This window comes from Astatotilapia calliptera, chromosome 8 (assembly GCF_964374335.1).
Source record: "Astatotilapia calliptera chromosome 8, fAstCal68.1, whole genome shotgun sequence".
In the NCBI taxonomy this organism is placed as follows: Eukaryota; Metazoa; Chordata; class Actinopteri; order Cichliformes; family Cichlidae; genus Astatotilapia; species Astatotilapia calliptera.
In genome coordinates this window covers 5,305,075-5,328,014 of record NC_137429.1, presented here as the reverse complement: position 1 = coordinate 5,328,014, position 22,940 = coordinate 5,305,075, and the positions used below count along the sequence as shown (strand labels likewise).

General features: G+C 38.7%; 1 protein-coding gene across 1 annotated transcript in view; it reads right to left on the bottom strand.

Annotated features, from left to right (window-relative positions):
- Positions 1-22,940, bottom strand: part of myo1d (myosin 1D) — a 119,835-nt gene that overhangs the window by 59,962 nt on the left and 36,933 nt on the right. The window contains exons 12-16 of the mRNA XM_026178077.2: positions 11,972-12,042; positions 6,641-6,715; positions 5,494-5,626; positions 4,637-4,803; positions 235-442 (exon numbers count right to left, since the gene is read on the bottom strand). Coding sequence (XP_026033862.2) covers positions 235-442; positions 4,637-4,803; positions 5,494-5,626; positions 6,641-6,715; positions 11,972-12,042 — 654 coding nt within the window. The remainder of the gene's footprint in view (positions 1-234; positions 443-4,636; positions 4,804-5,493; positions 5,627-6,640; positions 6,716-11,971; positions 12,043-22,940) is intronic.

The window sequence follows — 22,940 nt, the reverse complement described above, 5'->3', positions numbered from 1 at the left end:
ATAAAAGGATATTTTTTTGCATGAATTCAGGACAAGTTTTAGAGGATGTAAAAGGACGACTAAAAGAGAAGGAAAATATAAAATCAGTGACAACAGGGGGGCTTTTCATTAGTTTGGCAGCACTAAATCACCAATAAATTTCCCATGATATCAGTGTAATACTGACACATCTGATTTACATTTCAAGCTGACATATCTGATTCATCATCTACTGAGATTCAGTCAGACTCTTACTTTCTGGAGGAAGAGGACGATTCTCTGAACCATTTCAGCTCGCTGCTCCTCCAGGCTGAAGAGCGTCCGCGGCGTGCGGATGAAGACCTTTGTTTTGCCGTAGGCCACGTCGTGGTCGAACCCACAGCCCTGCAAGAGCCTCTTGACTGCATCTTTGTCTGATGGCAAGTCGTGGTTTGGCCAGGTAAACTCGGAGATCATCTTATATCTGGAGGAAGGACAAAGTGTTTGCATGAAGAAATGTGCACTGTGTGTCAGCAGATTTATGACTTTAAATTTAGATCATTGTGGGAGGAATTAAATAGGATCTGGATAATTCTATATATATATTTCACTTTGCTGAGGACTTCTTTCTGTCCTAATGAATCTCCCATCAGCCCCAGCTGTACATTGCATTTGTTTACGATGCCAATATGTCAAATCAAGATGGTACTTTATACCTGCTAAACATCAACATATTAGCAATGCTATAGTTAAATTCAGAGAACATTTTCTAGATATATTTTCAGCATCAGATTACATAGATATAACAAGTCCTGGGTTCAAAAACAAACAGTTAAACTCCTTCTAATCTTCTCTATACTTCTTCATCGACACTCTCAAAGCAAACGTCGCATCATCATCTTCTGTTACTTCCTATTTAATTGCAGACTTTAGGGGTGGTTGCCAGAGTTCAGGATGCCATCACTGCTGCCAGATCAAATCAACAGTTTTCAAAACTTTGCCACGTAACAGCTGCGATCTGAGTCATTTCACAGCTGATCCACTGGTAAGGCTGTGATATAATGCCATCACCGAGGAGGACTGGAGTAATGGAGTTGGATGCCTTGTTAGCATGTTATGCAAAAGTCTCATTATTTAATCCTCAATCCAGCAGGATTTCTAGGAGGGCAGTGGGTGAATGTGACAGCTGGGGAATAAGGGTGAGGCACAAGTATGTGTACTATTTTGGAGTGTTAGTTAATACACTGTACACTGTGTAAGTATGGGATTGATCGCATTATGTTCCATTAGAACAAAACAATCTTACAATTATTATATCTTCTATCAGCAGTGATCAGTTCCCAATAAGTGATATTTGACTTGTATTTTTAATTAAAAAAAGAACGTGAAGCTTAAAATGTCAGAGGACGAGTGCTATCGGAGGACTCTAAGAATCCACATCTGTCCTGTAACAGTCTTTAAAGTTTAACCCTGAGCTTTTGTTCTGCTTTGGCCTCATTACAGAAATGTAATGAGGCCAAAGCAGAACATTCTTATGAACGCTGCTGCGTGCAAGACTTTAAACTGTCGAGATTATGGATCTCTTTGATTGCAGATTTGTATTATTAATTTAGCATCCAGTGAAATGTTAATATGCCCATTGTTAATATGTTGATAAGTTCTAAGACCCCAAGTAATGTCTCTGGATATCTCTTTTGTGTTGAAACACAAACAGATTAAAAGAACAGCACACATGAAAAGCCAGAATCAGCTGGTTTTGCAGCCTGTTGTCAAAAACTAGCTCTAGATATAAAACAGGCAAATTTAGCAGATGTTTTGGTCAACGGGTGAAAGAAATGCACTATACATCACTACTTGCAGTACATGCATACGTCATACTGTTGTATACAGCCTATACTACCCGCCTGTCACAGGATAGTTAACAGCAGCGCAGAGTCAACAGAACAAACAAGAACTAAACAAGCTCTTGTGAGTTACCCAAGTCCCACTGGGGGCATCACGATGGACTGCACCAATAAAACAATGCACTGCAGCACCGTGACAGTCAGACACAGGTAATGCACAGAGAATCCAATTACATTTAAAAATAAAGACCCCTGCCTTGCAGACTAAATGGTGTCCCTCTGAAACTCCCCAGGTGTCTGTGTCATGTTAAAATAACCACAGAGAACAAAATATACTTGAAGGATAAAAAGTAAAGGTATGCAGGATCCTTAATTTACTGTTATTGGATGATTATTATTAGTGGAAGCAGCAAGTCTATGTCAGAATCAGCTAAGGTGATTTTCTATTCTGTCTGGTTTTATTACTATGTGCATATTAGTATTGTCAACCAGGTGTGTTTTTAAAGTGCTATATAAATAAATAAATAAATGATGATGATGATGATGATGATGATGATGATGATGATGATGATGATGATGATATTCTGCCTTACATGTAGCAGTAGGTAAGTTTCTTAAAGCTCTGTTTGAATGCACTAAACGTACTGGAATGTACTAAGTCTTTAAATTCAATCTTTTAACTTTTATTATTTATAATAGTTATGGTAACATTATGTTTTTTTTTCTTGCTAATAACTTTTGTTTCATGTTTCATGATCAAAAAAGTGTTTTAATGAACGATTTTCAACTTGGTCAAATATGTTAGATTTCTTGACTAAATTCCTGTATTGAGTTAAGCCTCAGAGGCCAGTTATTGCACCTCCAGTTGCAAGCAATTTAGAACTAATTAGAATGTAAACAGGTTTGCAACATGTCGAAGCTTTTGCCTATGAATAAACCATGAGTTTTTAACACAGGTCACTGACTAGTACTTGCTGTTTGTTTGTTATTGTGCCACATTAAAACTGGGTAATTCTTCAACAAATTAAGATGCCCTATCAGCATCCCTCTTCAGTAATTATAATCAAATGTGGGTGTTTTAGAATTGCTTTTAATCAAAAGGACAAAACATTACGCTAAATTACTGTTTAAAAAAAGAAGACACTGGAGGGATTATTTTGGAATAGCTGCTAGAGATGCAGCTGATTAGTTGATTGGATGCTGATTAGGTTACACAACACAATATTTACACCCCACAGTCAAGACTTTTTGTGCAATATCCTTGATGCCTGATCGACGCACAGCTTCAGGGGTTCAATAACATTTTAATAATAGTGTTTCAGGTGAGGGAAGCTCAGTCTCTTATTGCACAAACATTTTAAAGCTAATCTGAGAAGAAAATGTTTTTAAAAAAATGAATCATGCACCACAAACCTTCAATCTACCATACTTTCATCTAGCATGAAAAATACATCAAACTATGATTTATAATTGTGGTTATTTTTCTCAATGGTCTTGCTTAATTGACTGAACCAAATTAATTTACTGCTCACTGAGGAAAAAAAACTTCAAGGTGCAATTAGATCAGGACCACTTGATCTTTAATTAAATGATTTGGTCTGTTGTTGTTCTAATGCGTTGTTGGCATGTGCTGCTGTTCGAAAGCAAGATTTGCTGCATTCACACTCAGCCCCTTGGGGACTAAAAGAATTAGGAATCCAACCAGTTTTAGATTTGTAAAAAAAAATAAATATGCGGAGCTACCCGCTGTGGCGAACCCTTGTGAATAAATGAGTAATTGAAAGTAGGTTATTTTTCTTCTACTTGGACAATACTCATGCTTCAAAGGCCTAAAATTTATATTCATGTGTGTGTTTATTTTGAAATATTGTATTAAATTTGTCACATTTGATTGTTTTCTTATGGATGTTGTGTAAATGTGCAACACACGCTTGGAAATACTGCGATGGTTTTGATTCCTTCTTATGCATACAAGTTGTAAACCATCTGGGATGCAGTGTTGGTAAGGTTAAGTGTTTCCCAGCACTGAATATTTGATGTCCCGTGGACATGGTCAGGACGGATGATTGAGTGGTGCTCTCCCTCTCCAACCGCCTGCAATATTGCAAAGAGTCAACCATCTGCATGTAGGAATGTCTGCTCAAACTGACCCCAGCATTTTGGCTATGTGAAAAAATTTCTGTATGTTACAGAAACGGTTCACAGAAATGTGTTTATGAGGACATTTAGGGCAAAGAAATAGGCTCCAAATTCATGCAGCTGCTCATTTTACACCAACAACTGTCACTTTAAAGAAGACTGTGGAGTCTTAAAAGTAGCCTCGGCCTCAGCTTTCAAAGGGGGTGAGGAAATGACAGAGTCTGTAAATACGTAACATCATGTTTACTCTGCCATGATAATACCCCAGGACACTCTCACGAAAGAGTCTAAATCTTAAGAGTTTGACTTCTGGGTGAATATTCATATGTGTGGGTGACACAGATTTATATGACTATTTTGTAGCTCATATTCAGGTAAATCTGATCTATTTAATACTTTTACAAGCCATAAATGTCAAAATATTGTTAAATTCAACTTCTCACATGCAAGAAATTGCTGCTTTTTTCCACACCGTTTGTATGGGCTAGTGTGATAGATAGAAAACAGTAAAAAATGGCACCTAACATTTTATAGGCAAAAAGATGAATCAAAAACATAAATGAAGGATCAATCGACATAGGTGGTTTCAGCCTTTTAAGTGGAAAGTAAAGCCCTTTAAAGTATCCATATATAATTCACTCAAACATCTTTAATCATAGGGCAGAGGTGCTTTGAAAGACTGTGTTTTGGCGCACCTTTGTAGGAAGCGAGGGTACGTCTGTCTGTTGGCGAATCCAGCGCGACGCACTCTGACGTTCTCCAGCAGCCCGAGGTATTCCACCTGATGACGGCAGCGCTCATGCTCAAAGAGCAGAGGGGACTTGACATCATTGGGCTTGATGCAGCGAACGTAGTAGGGTTCCTGTACAGAGCAACACAAGGTGGATTTACACACCAGCCAATGTTTTCTACTGTAGTTCAAACTGCAGTGGTGATATACAGTAACTATATGCTCTTCTGTAACAGACGTGTATTCGCACGGACACCAGGAACAGCAAATAAAGGGGGGCTGGGAAGTTGGTCTCGCACATTAAGGCTTCACCTCATGAATGCTGTTAGATATTATTCATATTTTTCAGGTATTTGCATGTGGGGAATAAAACGAATGCCCGTAACATTCTTTTGCATAACTTTCAGATATACTACTGACAAACAAAGCACAGTTTTGTGCAATGATTTCTTCCAAATTAAACCATATCTGGAAGATAACAGGAAGTAGTTTGGGCAAGTAGTTTTTATTAATATTTAGCATCTCTGATGAAGATGATTCCTTTAATACAATCTTTATTTGCCCCTAAACATGAACATTTTCTTTAAGTCTGGTCATTTACTTCATGTACTTGAGAGTAATATGTAAAGTAAGGTTGAACAGTTTAAAAAATAAAACTTGCAGTATTGCATATCAGCAAGTGTACACAGGTCGTGTCATTTAACAGGATTTGTAGTCAGAATCTTTCTCTTCACTTTAATTCCTTCTTAGGAACACGTATAGGGTTATAATCCACTGGCTCAATATGAATATTATCTGATGCAGCACTTATGAAAGGTTCACCTTGGAGGCGAGGTTCTCCACCAATGAGATCATTGAATTTTTGAAGAGTGTTGCAGCCGTCAGCGGTCGCTTGGTGACCTCTGTGATCCTCAGTTTGCCCTCAGGCCACATGGCCTTAAGTACTGAGTTGGAACTGGACAGAGAAAAAGTAAAGAGAAAAGATCAACATTTACAAGACTACTGAGCAAAAAGAGAAGCAGCAGAATTTAATATTTGTCCATGTTAAATGCGACATATGTGTAACATTTCAACAAGATTTTCTAATCAAATCCAAGCATGACATTTAATGAGACCTATTATGGTCAAGACTGCACACTGCATCACTGGATGCTTGTGCATCCCTGTCCATATGCATGATAAATAAAACTAGATTGTTCAAATTTATATCCATATTTGTTAAGACTGATATAATACAATTATAGAAGACTGAGTTGTCCCTGAGTTGTCGTAATAGGACACAACCATCTATTGTCACAGTGAAGTAAAATGTTGACCTTCTGGGGGAAAAAGGGACATCTATCATCATCTTCTCTAATTTTGTGAATTTTTGTCATAATTAGCATCTGAATTCTTGGGTCATGGCTAAAAACATCTTTTTGTGTTCAGCCTTCTGGATGACCTTAACCTCTGATTATTTAAATCCAATCAATTCACCCTTGAATCCAAGAGCTGCTGTTTCTGTTTAGGAAATATCACATTCAAGTGAAGTACAGACGGACAGCATGAAATTATAATGCCTCCAGCAATGCTTGGGCCCAGCCTGGATGCATATTGGAGGCATTCTCATAAGGATAACAGCTCCATATGGCTACAACACTTAGCACATACTCTTCCAGCCAAAATTAACTGATCTGCTTTCAAAAATGTCATGATTCTGATTTGTGTTAAGAATACCATGAACATACATTAGACAGGTAAGCAATTAGTTGATCACATTTATATTCAGCACAAAAAAAGCTGAAGAGGACTGGTGAAGAAGAGGAGGAGGAGGATAAGAGCAAGCTGGGAGAGGATTCATTGCACTAGTCGTTCTTTTCAGAGAGCTGTCATGTAATCAGCGTGCTAGAAAGTGAAAGAGACACTTTGAAGAGTGTGTGTGGAGGTGATTGAAAATTGAAGCAGTGTGTATTACTGTGTGTTGTGTTACCTGTTGTACAGCAGTCTCTTGAAATCCTGGAACAGAGTGTCTTTGTTCTTATCAATAAAACCCACCACTGAGTACCTGTAGAAATACAGACAGAGGTAAATGCAAAGAGAAAGTCTTCAGATGGTCCAAAATGCAGCTGCTCGCCTGCTAACTGGTACCAAATGGAGAGAGCATATAACCCCAGTTTTAGCTTCTCTACATTGGCTTCCTCTCTTCTACAGGATCCAATTTAAACTTTTACTTTTTGCTTTTAAGCCACTTAACCCCTGAGCCACTTCTTACCTGTCTGAGCTCCTTTCTGTTTATGCTCCAGGAAAAACCATGAGGTCTAGCTCAAAATTAATGCTGTCCATCCCACGGACTTATCTCAAATCTCGTGGCAATAGAGCCTTCTCTGTGGCGGTCCCAGACTGGAATAGTCTTCCCCTAAATATTCTGCACAAACACTTGATCAATTTAAATCACTACTAAAGACACATTTTTAACACACTATGACCCAAACATTTTGGTCTTATTTAATAGTCTTAATTACTGTTTTAATTATTTTACTGTCCTATCATTGTTTTATATTGTTACTATTGTTTTACATTGTTTCTTTTTAATGGCATTTTTATATTGTTAAGCACTTTGTGCAGCATCGTCTGTCTTGTACTTTGCTACATAAATAAATTGGACTGACAGACTGATTGTATGGCATCAGCAGTGATGTGGACACTGTAGTCCTCTGTTGTGCTGAAAAGAGAGCTGACTGCGAAAGCAAAGCTGTCGATTTACCCGTCATTGTACACTTCTACCTATGGCCATGAGCTCTGAGAACTGATATTACTGATATTCCACCACATTGACAGGATCCAGGTGGTGTGGTTTAGGTATCTGACTATGATGCTTCTTGGTTGCTTTCTGGACGAGGGGTTCTGGGTAAGACCTAGGGCAGGGGTGGGCATCTCCAGGCCTCGAGGGCCGGTGTCCCTGCAGGTTTTATATGTGTCCTTGAACCAACACAGCTGATTTAAATAGCTAAATTAGCTCCTCAACATGTCCTGAAGTTCTCCAGAGGCCTGTGTGTTGACCCAAGGTGAGATCTAAAACCTGCAGGACACCGGCCCTTGAGGCCTGGAATTGCCCACCTCTGACCTTGCGTAACCCATGAAATGATGGAGACACTGGTTTGAGAACACCTCAGGGTCCTCCTGGATAAGCTGGAAGAAGTGGCTAAGAAGAGGGAGGGGCTTATGTGCCTGGACTGTTACCCCCATGAGCCAACCAAGATAAGGATGGGTGGATGGATGGATCTGTGAATGTCTGATTTAGACAGCATCAGTTAAACAGGGAGACCACAATGTGGCCTCCAGCTGCAGTCTAAGGTGTGGAAGAGCAGCTTTAACATCAGGTGCAGGGAGTGAATGTCACGTGAATTTCAACTTCAGCATCAGGTGAGAGCAAGTGGGAGCACACCCTGAAGCACAAGTGGAAGGTAAGCTTGTTCTTTTCACCACAGCAGGACTGTAGTGGGGTGTTAATCTGAGAAGAGTGAGCAGGTGGGCTTTTATACACTAATCGTCAATAATAACGGACACTGTAGGATCAGCACACTGACAGCAGCTGGGACACTTTACCTAATCCAGTTATCCCAGTAATCTCTGTCCAGTGCTTTAAAGTGGTCGGTTAAATTTTATTGTTGTTTTTCAAATGATAATAATTAGAGATGGACCGATCCGATATTACGTATCGGTATCGGTCCGATACTGACCTAAATTACTGGATCGGATATCGGAGAAAAATAAAAAATGTAATCCGATCCATTAAATATCACGAAAGCACCTCACAAAACTTGCAACACGCCGTAACTCACCTCAGAACGTTAGCACGTCGGAGCAGTATGCATCACGTGATAGAGCGGCTGTGGCATGCGGGACCTGTCGGTGGTCTGGATAGCATTTGAAGCTTCGCTAGCAACCCGGCATTTCATCTCCGACAAAGTTATCCCCGAGAGAAGTAAAGCAAGTGTGTAAGTCCATCTCTGAATGTTTGTAAAGCATTCCTGCGTTAAGCTTAACAAGCGATATATGGAGCGACTGCCTCTTCTTGCTGCTACTTCAATCATGAAACTGCTTAACGATCAGCTGATCGGCTTTTCTGTCGCGAGTCCGTGTCTCTAGTTTGCTTTTGGCCCACTTTGCACCAGAAAGAGGAAACCAGCGGCTGAACAACAGAAGCACGTTTAAGCTTGATCAGCTGTTGTTAGAATGTATTTAATATTACTTTCTACTCGAGGATCTTTTTCTACGTAGCTGACGCTGGTAACTGTGCAGGGGCGCATCTAGCAAAGTTTAGCCAGGGGGGCCGATAGGGCATTAACAGGGAAAAGGGGGCACAAAGACATACTTTTTTCTTATTCTCATTTAAAATATCTAGCTTTTAATAAATAATTATCTGACACCCAAAGTTTTAATTTGATGTAAAATGAATAGAAGTCAATTACTGTATATAGTGACTATTAAGTCTAATCTCCAAAAAGTTGATTCTGTTCATCTGGACGTAGCGTTTTGTGGGAGAAACGTTTCGTCACTCATCCAAGTGACTTCTTCAGTCTATTAAGTCTAATATATATATACCCTAGTAAGCTATAGTACTTTTTCCTTTGGGAAGGTACCATCTGTGCAGTCTGCAATTTTGTTGAAGAAAGATGTTGAATCTATTTAATATTTCTTGAAAAATAATTGATTTCTGTGCATTTTTTTCACACTGCATCAAATTAAGGTTGATTACGTCGATTAAGCATCATGAGGTGGAGCGTGAGGGGTGGTTCCCTATTTTTTATTTATTTATTTTTGTTGTTGCTGGGAGTTGGAACCCTATTAGTTAGGTTGCTTAATATTTATGCTAAGTACTCTTTAAAATACCAGAATAGGGAGGATGGTGTAGGTTTAAGTTTATTAGATTGATCAGTATTGCTGAACTATGAAATATTTTTTTTTTTTGCATACAGGTATAACAGAATAGCTTTAGTGTAGTTGTTGTTTTAAACTTGAGTATGAACTTATACAAAATGCAGCAAGATATTTAAAAAACAGTTTTGTTGATTAAAAAACACTGTATCGGATTCATATCGGTATCGGCAGATATCCAAATTTATGATATCGGTATCGGTATCGGACATAAAAAAGTGGTATCGTGCCATCTCTAATAATAATTTTCATGTGAAAACTGTCAGGCTAATATTCAGATCCACTTTTTTTAGTTAATCAACAAGAAAATAAATGAACCTTTTTTATAATCATTTTAAAAGCTTGTGGGAAGACACACCAACAGGTAGCTGTTAGTGGTGACAGCACTGAGGTTGTAAATGAATACAAATATTTAGAGACAGCGATCAAGGAAAATCTGTCATAGGATTCAAACATAAGTGCCATTTACAAGAAAGGAAACAGCAATTGTATCTCATCTGAAAGCTGCAACAGTTTGATTCAACTTGTATTTATATAGCACTAAATCCCAACAACATTTGCCACAAGGCACGTTATATTCTAAGGTAGTAATAGAAAACTCCAACAATCAGACGACTTTGAGCAGGCTCTTGGCAACAGTGGGAAGGAAAAACTCCCTTTTAAGAGAAAGAAACATCCGGCAATATCAGGCTCAGGGAGGGGGAGCCAAGAGCCGTGACTGGTTGGTGGTGAGGGGAGGAAGACAGGACAAAGACACGCTGTGGAAGAGAGCCAACAATAAACGCATGTCATCTATCAAAGACATCACATGTCTTTGATAGATACACACTGGCTCTTTTATTCTATGCACATGTGGAATGTACTCGCCTTCTGTTTTGCTTTTTTGCCTGGAATTTTTACTGTCTGTAGTTAATAAGAGCAAATTCAATAAAATTGCACGTCAGCAACAACGCAGTTTGGCATAGTCTTAACTGGTGGGAACGGGCAAAGGTTCAGGGTACCACAATTTCTCATGCTCAGAGATCTTTTATACCTTGTATCACTCTGTCAAACAAATCAGGTGATATCACGTATGTGTACATAGTTACGCCTTGGTTTTTCGAAATATTATTTTTATTCTTAATGTCTGTAGGGACTTCATTGGTTGTATTTATCTCATATAAAAAGGCAGAAATGGAACTTCTGAAAAGACAAAGATTACTACTACCACTTGCTTCAGGGAGGGCGTTATGTGACTGCATTAAAGAACACATCCTTAGCCATAACTGCATAAAAACTGTGACCGTTTCCTGAATCTAACAAACAGTTAAAAAAATTTTTACTTAATTTTGCTCAACCACAGAGCTGCACTGTGACATGAGTCTAATAAACAATAATAAATCATTTTAAGTAAATGCATGCTGTTACTGATGCAGCCACTACAAATATTACTCTGCCTCCTGCCTGGTGTAAGACGATCAGGGACCAATCAAGGCCGCCTGTCGAACCTGCTCCTCTGCCTCAGTCATCCCCCTGGGTGGCAGACACTTAGCCTTCACAAATGGGCTCAACATGCTTCCCTGAGAGCACTTTTTGGGAAGCTTAGCCTGTTTGGTTTATTCTTTTGAATGGCATCCAAGTAAGTACTCTGGGATTTGGGACTGGGAAATGGTGCTGTATTTTTATTTTTTTTGTGAGACATCATGTAATTAGGATGTCATTTAAATGTTTGAATCTGTCCACCAGTCTTCTTACACAACTGGAATGGGCAGAGTGATTGACTATAATGACAGTTTTCACCAATGACTTGGCACGTCACTGCCTTTCCAATCCAATTCCATGTGGATAAAACTATAAATTGATCACTTTGATTAAGATTAATCTTCATTTCAAAGGATGTCTTTGACGCTTTCAGTATGAATCAGTCAAACGGGGTATTTGGGCACTGAGAGCCAATTCTTCGACATCAGTAGCAGATGGTGTAAATGTTGAGGTGGACTAGATAAAAAGATTCGGGGCCTGGTTTAGAGAGAGTTTTACATTTTTTTAAAGCATGACTATTATATCTGGAAAATAGTAAGTGAAAGCAATGTAAATGTGTTTTTAACATTAAGTTAACTGGAGAGACATCCCTACAGGAAGCTAACTGTTGAAAAGAAAAAAAGAAGATGGGTTATGAAACAACTATTTGGTTAAAATTCAGTTGCAAAGTGTGATTTATTGCCCTGAAAACTATTCAGATTCTTTTAAGAACCAAAACCTCCATCTGCTCCTGAAGTGGGCCAGAGTGCAAGGCTGTGGTTTGAGTCGCCAGCTCTGAGGCATGAATATGTAAAGCTGAGGAAAAGAGGATGAATCATCAGTAAAAGCTTTTCCTGAATAAATAAAAGTCTTAGATACTTACACCACATCTCCTGCATAGTGCCTGATGCGAAAGTCTCTGTCAAACTCCAAACTCTTGTCAGTTGGTGAGAGCTGCAGAGACAGACGAGAAGAGAGAGCAGCGAGTGAGCAATGACACGGTAAAGTGTTCCTCAGAACAATGTATTAAAAGCATAGAGCCTTAAGGCAAAGAAAGAGACATTCACCATTTATCTAAAAATATAAAGTAGTGTTACATCAGTGCTGCTTGTTAGTACTGTACAGCCCATTACCTAAGCTTTCCAATTCAAATCACAAGTGTTCAGCTCCAAAATAAGCAGACATGGGTCAGATTTACATTTAAGTCCCCTCACAGCTCTATTAACCTCTTAGGACCTGGCGTCCACATATGTGGAGATCACATTTTGGGTTATTTAGACGAAAATACTCAATTTTGCTCTACAAGGGCCTGATATCCACTTACGAGGACATTATACTGCTACTGTTCTATCAAAATTTTAAATGAATATCCTCATATGTGGCTCTTATTTTTCTTAAAAACAAAAATAAGGTAAAAAAAAAAAAAATCTGGTAATTCTTTCTTTTTACATTCATCAGGCCCCAATCAACCTAAATATCAAAGAGAAATTAAAAATGAATGCCGTGGAAGAGTTCGGGTCTTAGGAGGTTAAAAAAAACCCACACCATCAACAGAGTGTACGCCAGGGTTAATAATAAATAAGGTCAAAGTTTTCTTAACTTGAAGGCCATGTTTTGATTGTTGCTTGATCATCATCATTGCAGGGACAACACAGCAACGGCCATTCAAGCTCACATTCACAAGTTGACCTAACACGCACCAGAGAGAACATATGCAGGCACTGGGAGAACATGCAAGCTCCACACAGAACTGCCCCAGCAGGCCAGTGGGTTCAAACCCAGGACCTTCTTGCTATGAAAAGCGTAAGGTTGACAGATGCATCAGGGGCAACCTGGGTTTAGGTATGTTACCCAAGGATCCTTAGATACGCAGAGCAAAGGAGCCGGAGATTAGTAGATGACCCAGCTTATTTCCTGAGCCACAGGCGACCCCATAAAAAACCTTCTGATTTTATTTTCTTCTCCAGTGCCTTTAATGCAGCTCTCTACATGACAAACTATTAAAGTTAAACTGTATAGAGTGATGGGCAGAGCTGTTACTGCAAAAGTAGATGCAACGGGGCAGAAAACACCAAGACTGTCGTCACTGATAATGTCTCATAGAACAGGGCAACGAGGGGGGAGGACAGAAAGAAACAAAAGAAGGTGCTGAAAACATTCAAGGCACAGGCAATAGACATGGCAGCAGAGATGAGACAAGGAGAAAGAAGAGGGATATATGTGGTGTGATTGGAAGAGACAGAAGTAAAAAAAAATAAAGTGTGTGTGTGTGTGTGTGTGTGTGTGTGTGTGTGTGTGTGTGTGTGTGTGTGTGTGTGTGTGTGATATACTGACACATGTATGTAGGCCAGTGACAGCAGAGCAAAGAGGGAGGAAGCATGAATGGAGATGCAGAGAAGTCTTCCGCAGCCCTGAAACAGCCTCTGATGAGCACATCAGGGTTCTTATTTCATCCACAACTGCACAGCAGCGAGTTCATTATGGGCTGTGCCGCTGGGTAAAGTAAGTGTGTGAGTGTGTGTGTGTGTGTATATGAATGAGAGGCATCCCGAGATTCTGTCGCAATCCCAAGGAGACACAAGTGATTAGGAAGAGAAGGGTGAGGGTACAGGAAGCAGCAAGATTTTTAACAAGGAGAGAAAAAAATAATCCGTGAAAGCCCCTGGGATGGATATCTAAACATGGGTCGAGAAAGAAAAGCCCGAGAGTCATAGAGTATTGCCAGAAGTATACAGACAGGGCTTTGGTCTACAAAAAGTTTGTCTTTTATAATGATAAACAGCTGTTTCATACTCATTCATCAGCAGAAATACTACAAGCTTGGTCTGGCTCCTCAGATATGTGAAAATATTCTGTTTTGTTTTGGGGTTTTTTTTTTTAAATATATAATTGTAAACTAAATTCTTTGGGGTTTAGACTGCAGGACATTTTTTCTGCTTTTCCTTCATTTTGTTAAACATTTTTCTAAAGCAATTAATCTACTAATTACTTGCATAATTAGTTGCCTGGAAGACTGAAAACAGCTACAGACTCTAAGGCTACCCTGAACACATGTCCTGTCTATTTCAGGTAAGCTTTAAACCACCAGGGCTGTAAACACCTGATATCACTGGTCATGTGTGGGGGGTATAACTAGCAACCAGAAGGTTGGTTGTTTGCAATGGCAAACAGTAAGCGTGAAAGTGTCTTTGCTTGGATTTACAATAAGATAGAAGTGTGGCAGAAACTAGCTTGAGTGCAAGGTGGTCATGGGGGTGAAAACCACAGACTGCAAAGAAATATACTGGTACAAGGAGCATGATCCATCACTATAGACACACAAGAAGAATGAAATCACAAAATATGTGTGAGCTTCGCAGGTCTCAGTTTCCAGACTTTTACAAACTAGAACGGAGTGAACAGAGTAAACAGTGTTTCTGAAACTCTTCATTTTAGGAGGTCCAGAAAAGTCAAAGTTGTAGTGTGAACCTAGAGGTAAACCTTTCAAAAGTTACAGACTTTAAAACTAAAATATTACCGTGGCTCTGCTCCAAGGTTCAGAACTTATCTGAACAAAATTTACTGCAGTGGTTTAATCCTAATCAGTGACAATCCCAAACCTATAGCACCAAAACTAAGCCCAATCCTTTGTGCATGTTTTTGCTTTTCTTCAAAACAAACAGAAATTTGCAAAAGACGGACTGTCATCCCCTTTTTTGTGTCAGAGAAAGCCATCCTCAATATTTATGCTACACTAAGAACATCCTGACTTGCATAACAAATCAATTGTCTCATTAACACACAGGAACAAAGAAAAGCCTCACACTTCCCAAAATATTTTAGATGCTGTTCTGAACGTCCCTTTCCTGTTGCTACTTGCACAAGCGGGGAATTTTTTGAAAGCTTGGCATGGAACAAATTTGACTGTGCAGAGCTCAACCTCATCTAACACCTCTGAGATGAACTGGAACACCGGCTGTGAGCCAGGCCAGGCCTCATCACCTGTCAGTGCTGGACCTCACTGCTGCTCTTGTATCTGGGCTGAAACCCTACTCTATCAGATCAATCCCAATGATCCTGGAATATCTGAAAATCCCATAAAAAACATTTATCTTTATTTTTGGTTATTAGTGTGGATTAAGCATCCACAATATTGTTCTTCTACTTTTAAATTTCTGTACGTTTTTTGTATGCTATGTCCAGTTTTTTCAGAAAATGCATTTTCTAGTTATACATTTTACATTTTTACTATACATTTTAGTTATTATTTATACTATATAAATTATATTATATGGTCTAAATTCAATAAATAAGTAAGTTCAGTTCATTCAGTAAGTACAGCAAATTCTTCATGTTTCTTCTCAAGTATAGGAGATAAACTGTTTGGAAAAATCAAACACACTTTTTAGGGGTTATTAGCCTTAAACACACACTGAAACACAGAACAGACAGACAAACAGATGCTATATCAGACAGACAGCCTGCATCTGTGGGAAGCCATACTTCCCTTCATCCATCCCAATCAGATACACTCCATCTCTCTCACACACACACACACACACACACACACACACACACACACACACACACACACGCAGACAAGACACAAATCTTGGCAGCGCTGTTGTTAGCACCTCCTCCGTGTCTGGGTTTCAGCCTAGCATTAAGTTTGAGACTGCTGTAGTGCTGGTTGTGGTGCTGCGTGCGTGCTCATCTACGGAGAAAGAAGCCACTTAAAAGAAAGAACAATGGTCAGAATAATGGCAACACAGAGACTTTGATGTCAGACGAAATAGCCACAAGCAAGGGTAGATGCACAATTATTAGGTCAACTTAAATCGCTGCATTTATTCTCAGTGAGATTAGCACTAATACAATCTACAGTACTAACCAGTACTGTGCAGTACTGACTCATATTTTTTTTCTACACTATGTTAACAACTTGTATTTTTTTTGAAAGGTTGTATTTAAAAAGCACAAATATCTTACTATAATAATAGTGTACATATGGATATATCTGTCTGTATGTACCTTTTCCTCCATAACGGGTGGACCAGTCTGAGGAAACACTGTCACACATACAGTGATTATTAACATCTATATTTTTTGTAAATCCCAATTCTTTTGATTTTTAAAATATATATAATTCAAATTATTCACCTGCCAATGGAATGTTATGTTCTCAGGTTGTTTCACATGTAACATTCGATGCACGCTGCCCGTATATAACTTAACAGTCACTAAAATTTGTATCCACAATGGAATTTCATTCGGGATGCCACTAAATTCAGAGCAATTTTTTTTTAAAGAACTACGTGTTTTTAAGGAAAGTTTAAATATTTTTCTTTATTTTACTTTCTTTATCGTCAACTTTAAAAAATAAGGTCTATGACCCATCAGGTTATATAAGCCATCAGTAAAGATATTTTAAAAGTTAACAATTTTTAATGAGAGTGTCAGTGATGCGGTAGCACATTCAGCTCATGATCCATTAAAATTCAAAGATAAAATTAAAGAATAAACCTTGGTGTTGACCTAGAGTACAGTTTGGGTGAAGGCCTATTAAATGATCATTGTTTGCAAGTTTCACTAAAATTTGATCAAGAGGAGTGATTGTTGTAAATTGTGGGCAGATGAATGACTCACCATGACATAGGTTCATCTTTAATCTTAGAAATATAAAGACAGAAGCTGCTAAAATGTGAACAAGGCAAAAATGTAAGAATAACTAAAATAATAACTGCAGAGCAACTCAGTTATTTCAGTGAAATTTTAAAAAAAAAATGCTAGTGATGCTAATTTAAGAGGTAGGACATAGTGATTATGGCGAACAGCTTCACCTCATGAATGTAAATATGCAGAACAGAGAAAAAGAAAAAGTACAAAACATTTGAAAAGACCACAAGAGAGTTCCCAAAGCCTAAGGTGTTCCTGGTCACCATGCTTGCTTTATCTGATTTGCAGTTTAAAATTTGAATGTACGATGCCAGAAAAAAAAAAATTGTTTAAAATAAATTTTCATATTCACAAAGAAACAAAGAAGCACGACCACTCTGGCCTTCGTTTCACCCTGTTCTGCTTTAAAAATGAAATGCATGTTTAGCAGAAATTACTGCCGACAGCCAAAGCATTTAATTAAAAACAGAAAAGGACTTCAGGTACAGCCAAAAACATAAAACGAAACTGAGGAAGAAGAAAGAATGATCGGGTAATATGAAAATGGAAACAAGATAGACAGAACAAAAAATAATATCATTTAACCTCAAAATAACGAGCATTAAAATAATCTTGATAAAAGAATAGAAGGCAGAAGAGATGAGGCAACAAGAGATGGGAGGATTTAAATACAGAGAGAAGAAGCAGAGCGAGAGCTGAGGTGAGAAGGCGAGAGACAGACAAGAACTGTGGGCCGAGCGCATCAGGTACACAGTGTAACATAAGCTGGTGTCAAAACGACAAAAAGCAGTGATAAGAAGCTTCCACACGTCATTTTCACTTTTTCCTTTTATTGCTGTCACATGTTTCAACATTTATTAGCAGAGAAAAGCGCCTTGAGGCGACTTTTGTTGTGATTTGGCGCTATATAAATAAAATTGAATTGAATTGAATTGAATAGAAAAGACGAGATGAAAACAACCAGGACAGAGCTGACAGCAGAAACTGAAGCAGAGGTTACTCATTCTTCTGCAGTATGTTCAGAACATACCTGACCATGAAGATAAAGGACTGAAGCAGCACTAAGAGCCAGACATCAGGCTTTGGTAACATATATGTAATTGGAAAGATCAACAAAGCGAGAGGCAACAAATGTAAAAGAAAAAATGGAAAATGTGAGTGAGGCTACAGCTTCCACAGACACTGGTTTTCAACTCAGCAGACCTGCTATAGGAGTTACTTGTTAGATCTCCTCAGGTCCACTCAAACAAGAAACACGATTTGGATAATCCCTCTGGTAGAGTTCAGACACTTAGAGAATAGTTCTTCATTAAAACCTCCAAAGTATGCACCCAACCGCCAGTATGCACGGAGGCAGAATGGAAGATAAAAGTAGATGTTTCACGTTACACAGCTGACCTTATTCACATCAGTATGGTCCTGGGTGTGAAACCCCTGGCTGACTGGGGCCTTTCTGTGTGTACGCATGTTTTCATGAATCAAAGATAATAGGTTCTGTCTCAGTACTCCAGTTTTCACCCACAGTCCAATGGCATGCAGGGGTAAGGGTAACTGGTGATTCTAAGGGCCAGATTTACTAAAAGGGACAAAATAGCGTGTGGGCGCAATAAATCTGGCACTAAATTAGCCAGAGTTATGAAATTAAGTGTGACTGGTTGTCTGTCTCTCTGTGGTAGCTCTGTCATAGACTGGTGACTTGTTCTGTAAAAGCTGGGATGAGCTACAGCCTCCCCCTGAATTGGAGCAGAAGGATAGGTAGCTTTTTAAAAACATTTTTAACAGCACGTTCCATGCTGTCTGAAACCCCCGGGGTACAATTTTTTGCTGTTTTCTAAAACAATGTATATGTTGCTTCTATGAAAATGATCGAATGTCCAATCTGAGAAAAAAAAGACATGTACCATCAATACTAAAAACTACACTACATGTCTGCACTGTGGTATGAATTTTCTTTAACCTCCTCCTTCTTTAATTTCTCTTTGATATTTGAGCTGATTGGGACCTGATGAATGTAGAAACAAAGAATTACCAGATTTTTTATTTTTTTTACCTTATTTTTGTGTCTAAGAAAAATAAGAGCCACATATGAGGATATTCATTTAAAATTTCCATAGAACAGTAGCAGTATAATGTCCTTGTAAGTGAATATCAGGCCCTTGTAGGGCAAAATTGAGTATTTTGGTCTAAATAACCCAAAATGTGATGTCCACATATGTGGACGCCAGGTACTAGGAGGTTAAATGTTTAAAATTTTACTTAAAAATGATTCAATTGAAGTACAAAAATTACATTTACCCTAAAATACAAAGTTAATGTTGATCATCTTGTCATTAGTCCAATAACTAAAGCAGTTAAGGTCCAACTATTGTTTAATGTAACAGCCAATATTAAATGTCAGAAACATGGCTACTGGTTTTGACATTGGCTGTTACATTAGACACATCGGCCATGTTTCTGTACAGGCGAGTTCAGTGGATCTCATTCTGGCAAACCAAACCCTTTTGAACAGATTTTATTGTTAAACTGTCAATAAAAGTGACCTCCAACTTAATGTGAAATGCCCCACTTTCTGCCAGCTTCTCGCCTTCCATCACCTCCTGCAATCACTTTTCCTGCAGTCCTGTTTGCCACCTGTGCCCTCCTGCTCTCTAGCCTCTGGACTGGAGAGCCATCTATGATGGCACAAGCCAGACCTCCCAATGAGAGGCATCTGACTATCTCCAAGCCTGTCAAGAACTCACACTAGGCACTGCAGTCAACAATGCAGGTGGCAGATGAGGAGATGGATTTTACGTTTCATGCCCAGTGCACTGAGTGGCAGCTGTCAGGACATTAAAACCCAGCATATCAAACTACATGCTAATCCAGACACCAACAGACAGAGTACAAACCCTGAAACAACCATCAGACTGTCCTGGTGCTGAACCGTTTTACGCCACCGATTCTCCTCTTAGAGGCATCAGTTAGCTGCCTGTGTCCATCCTGACTGCTACAGCTGACCTTGTGCATCCCTGGGACTAATGACCAGCATCTCAGTGATTAGCATCACCAACACATGGCCCATAACAGCTTTACCACTTAGTACACCATGTGCACTCATACATGTAGCAGAAGGCAGAGGACACACATACACAAGCATATACTCATGTACATCCCATTAGTATGCCGCGCCATAGCATGCCACATGCTGCGATGCTGTGATCTATGTGAAAGGTAAAAAAAGAAAACAGTGAAAGCAGATGGGAGAAAATTGAAATATATAAAGTGAAACAACGAAAGTTTTAAAAGCTAATAAAAAAACAGAAAAACTGATATTTTACTGCAAAATGCTACCAAACATGTGATTGCTTTAGCAAATTATAGATTAGAAAATGAAGCTGATGTTATTCTATTTAATAAATCCAGTATAACAATAACACTTTTCAGCAGCCCTAATCACAGTGTTTCCTGTTGAAAATCTTTACACCTGCAATACCAGATTTTTTTTGGGGCCACTTGGGAGCTACAAACAAAATCAGACAAAAATCCAGCAGATACGGAGCAAACGAGGTATTTGCTCTCCTTTCAGATCTTCTCCTGAGGGGAATCTCTGGATCTTTAGCTATCAAATTCTGCTCTATGTTGAACAACTAACTCTGTGTGCTTGTAAATGGTTGGGTAGTAGCACACATTAAATTACAAAAACAGCTGCCTGAGCACATTTATTTAAAATGTTACGGCCAAATAAAATATCTGTGTTACGAGGGAAGAAACTTATAAAGATAATCCATCCACCCAATTGTTAGCAAAAATGTTAAGGTTATACACACGCAAGCCCAGATACAACGCCCTTACAAACAATATTCAAATCAGTGGTAAACACTGAGACATAACCCAATAAGCTACTGCAGATTTGACATCTAATTCAATAGCTGGTCTCTACTGTTTGTGGTTTTCCGCTTTGTAATCAGGGTCATACCCAATAACTTGCAGTAAAAACTGAAAAGGCCAATCACTGTCTACAACTTTACAGCAAGTGTTTAAATTGTTGTGTAACTGTGAGCCTACAAACATACCATGCAGACTAAAATAGAAAAGAAATATTTAAACAATAAGGCTTTTACATTTCAGTGTTTGTGGTGCAAGAAGACAAAAAATCAAGTAAAAAGGCGACGAGGCGTGTAGACACAGTCAAACTACACAGTTTGTTAGCGATGAGTCATTACATTTATGAAACTAGTTAGATTTCAGTGTGATTAAAGTGTTGAGTCGAGCACACACAGGCTGATACAAAAACTGGAGACAGCTGGATTTTATGGCGCCAAAAGCAAAAATCTGACTGATGTATCACTCGCATCAGATTCAAGTGCTTCCCTTTAGGTGAGAATTCTCTGTAAACAAGCCCGCAGCTCCCATGCATCAAAACTGCCTGATTAATTCATAACAAGGCTGAGAAGCCTGGAAGCAAATGAAAAGAAATTCAGATCAGCAGACTCCAACGCAACATGACATATGGAGACCTGAAAGAACGGTTTAGGAATGCTCTCTCTTCTTACTTTGACAACGGCGTGCCAAATTTAATGTCCACATGTAGTATGTAGCGAATGAACGAACACTGCAGAGCGTACGTATTTGTGCGTCACATTTTGTGAGCTGAAGCCAGACGACAGCGTAGCATCATTCAGTCCTGGAACCAGAGTGAGAACATTACGGTAGATCGTGTTATGTGAACATTTCCTGGAATTGATCTCTGACTCAATCTCTTGCTCTGCATGTCTCATTTCCATCTCATCAGCTTTTGAGGCTCTCATGCGACTACTGCACACTGAAGCAGAACTGGTTTACATTTCGTATACACTCAGCAAGCAGTTTATTAGTAAAATAACCAGTGAAAGGCAATGGATTTTTATACAGCACTGAACCTTCCTTCACGTTCAAACTGCTTTATTTAATTTTACACTATAGTGCTTTTGTTATTTAGGATCATTATGAAGTAATTCTAATGAATTACACCGAGTTATACCTACAAGTCTTTCTGTTATTTTGTCTGACAGTAACCTGAATAACTAAAGCATCTTCAGTGTTGGTCAAGTTACTTGAAAAAAGTAATCAGTAACTAATTACTGATTACTTCCCCCAAAAAAGTAATCCTGTTACTTTACTAATTACGTTTTTTCAAAAGTAATTAATTACTTAGTTACTTTTTATAAACATGATTTACAACCTGAATAGGTGATAAAGTGATAGATCTTTCAGCCCAATTCTACTTTTTCTACATAATCCATCATACAAAATGTAATCAAATGAAAAAGTCTCTTTTTTAAAAAATTTTTTTATCAGTTTTAATCTTTTAACTTTATGCATCAAGCAAAAATTAAAATATATGCACCATTCTCTGACTTGAAGAAATTAGTTTAACATTTAAACTTATTTTCTGCACATTCCAGCACATAAAATAAAATATTTTTTGTGTTTACACTCAGTCTTTCAAATAGATGCAAGTAAAACACAGCAGAAAATAAATAAAGTCAAAGACTAGCGGTCCTGTTGCTCTATTTTCACCTGTACAGCAGGAGTGGGGTAGGCGGAGGTTTGCCCTGGTGCAGGTGTGCTGCGGTCAGTGGAAGAATCCGCGAGTTTCTCTGTGAATTTCCCATTACCTCGTTGCGCACTTGGTGCTTGTTTAGGGGTTTTTTTCCCCGCTGTAAAAAGAAGTTTTCTTCCCACGCACAACGGACGCTAATGTTTTTGTCACTTTTTATGGAATCAAACTCAAAGTAAGGTCAGTACTTCCACACTTTAAACGCTGCACGCTCATACTCTCTCCTGCACTCGATATACAGTGGGGCAAAAAAGTATTTAGTCAGCCACCGATTGTGCAAGTTCCCCCACCTAAAATGATGACAGAGGTCAGTAATTTGCACCAGAGGTACACTTCAACTGTGAGAGACAGAATGTGAAAAAAAAAATCCATGAATCCACATGGTAGGATTTGTAATGAATTTATTCATGAATCAGGGTGGAAAATAAGTATTTGGTCAATAACAAAAATACAACTCAATACTTTGTAACATAACCTTTGTTGGCAATAACAGAGGTCAAACGTTTACTATAGGTCTTTACCAGGTTTGCACACACAGTAGCTGGTATTTTGGCCCATTCCTCCATGCAGATCTTCGAGAGCAGTGATGTTTTGGGGCTGTCGCCGAGCAACACGG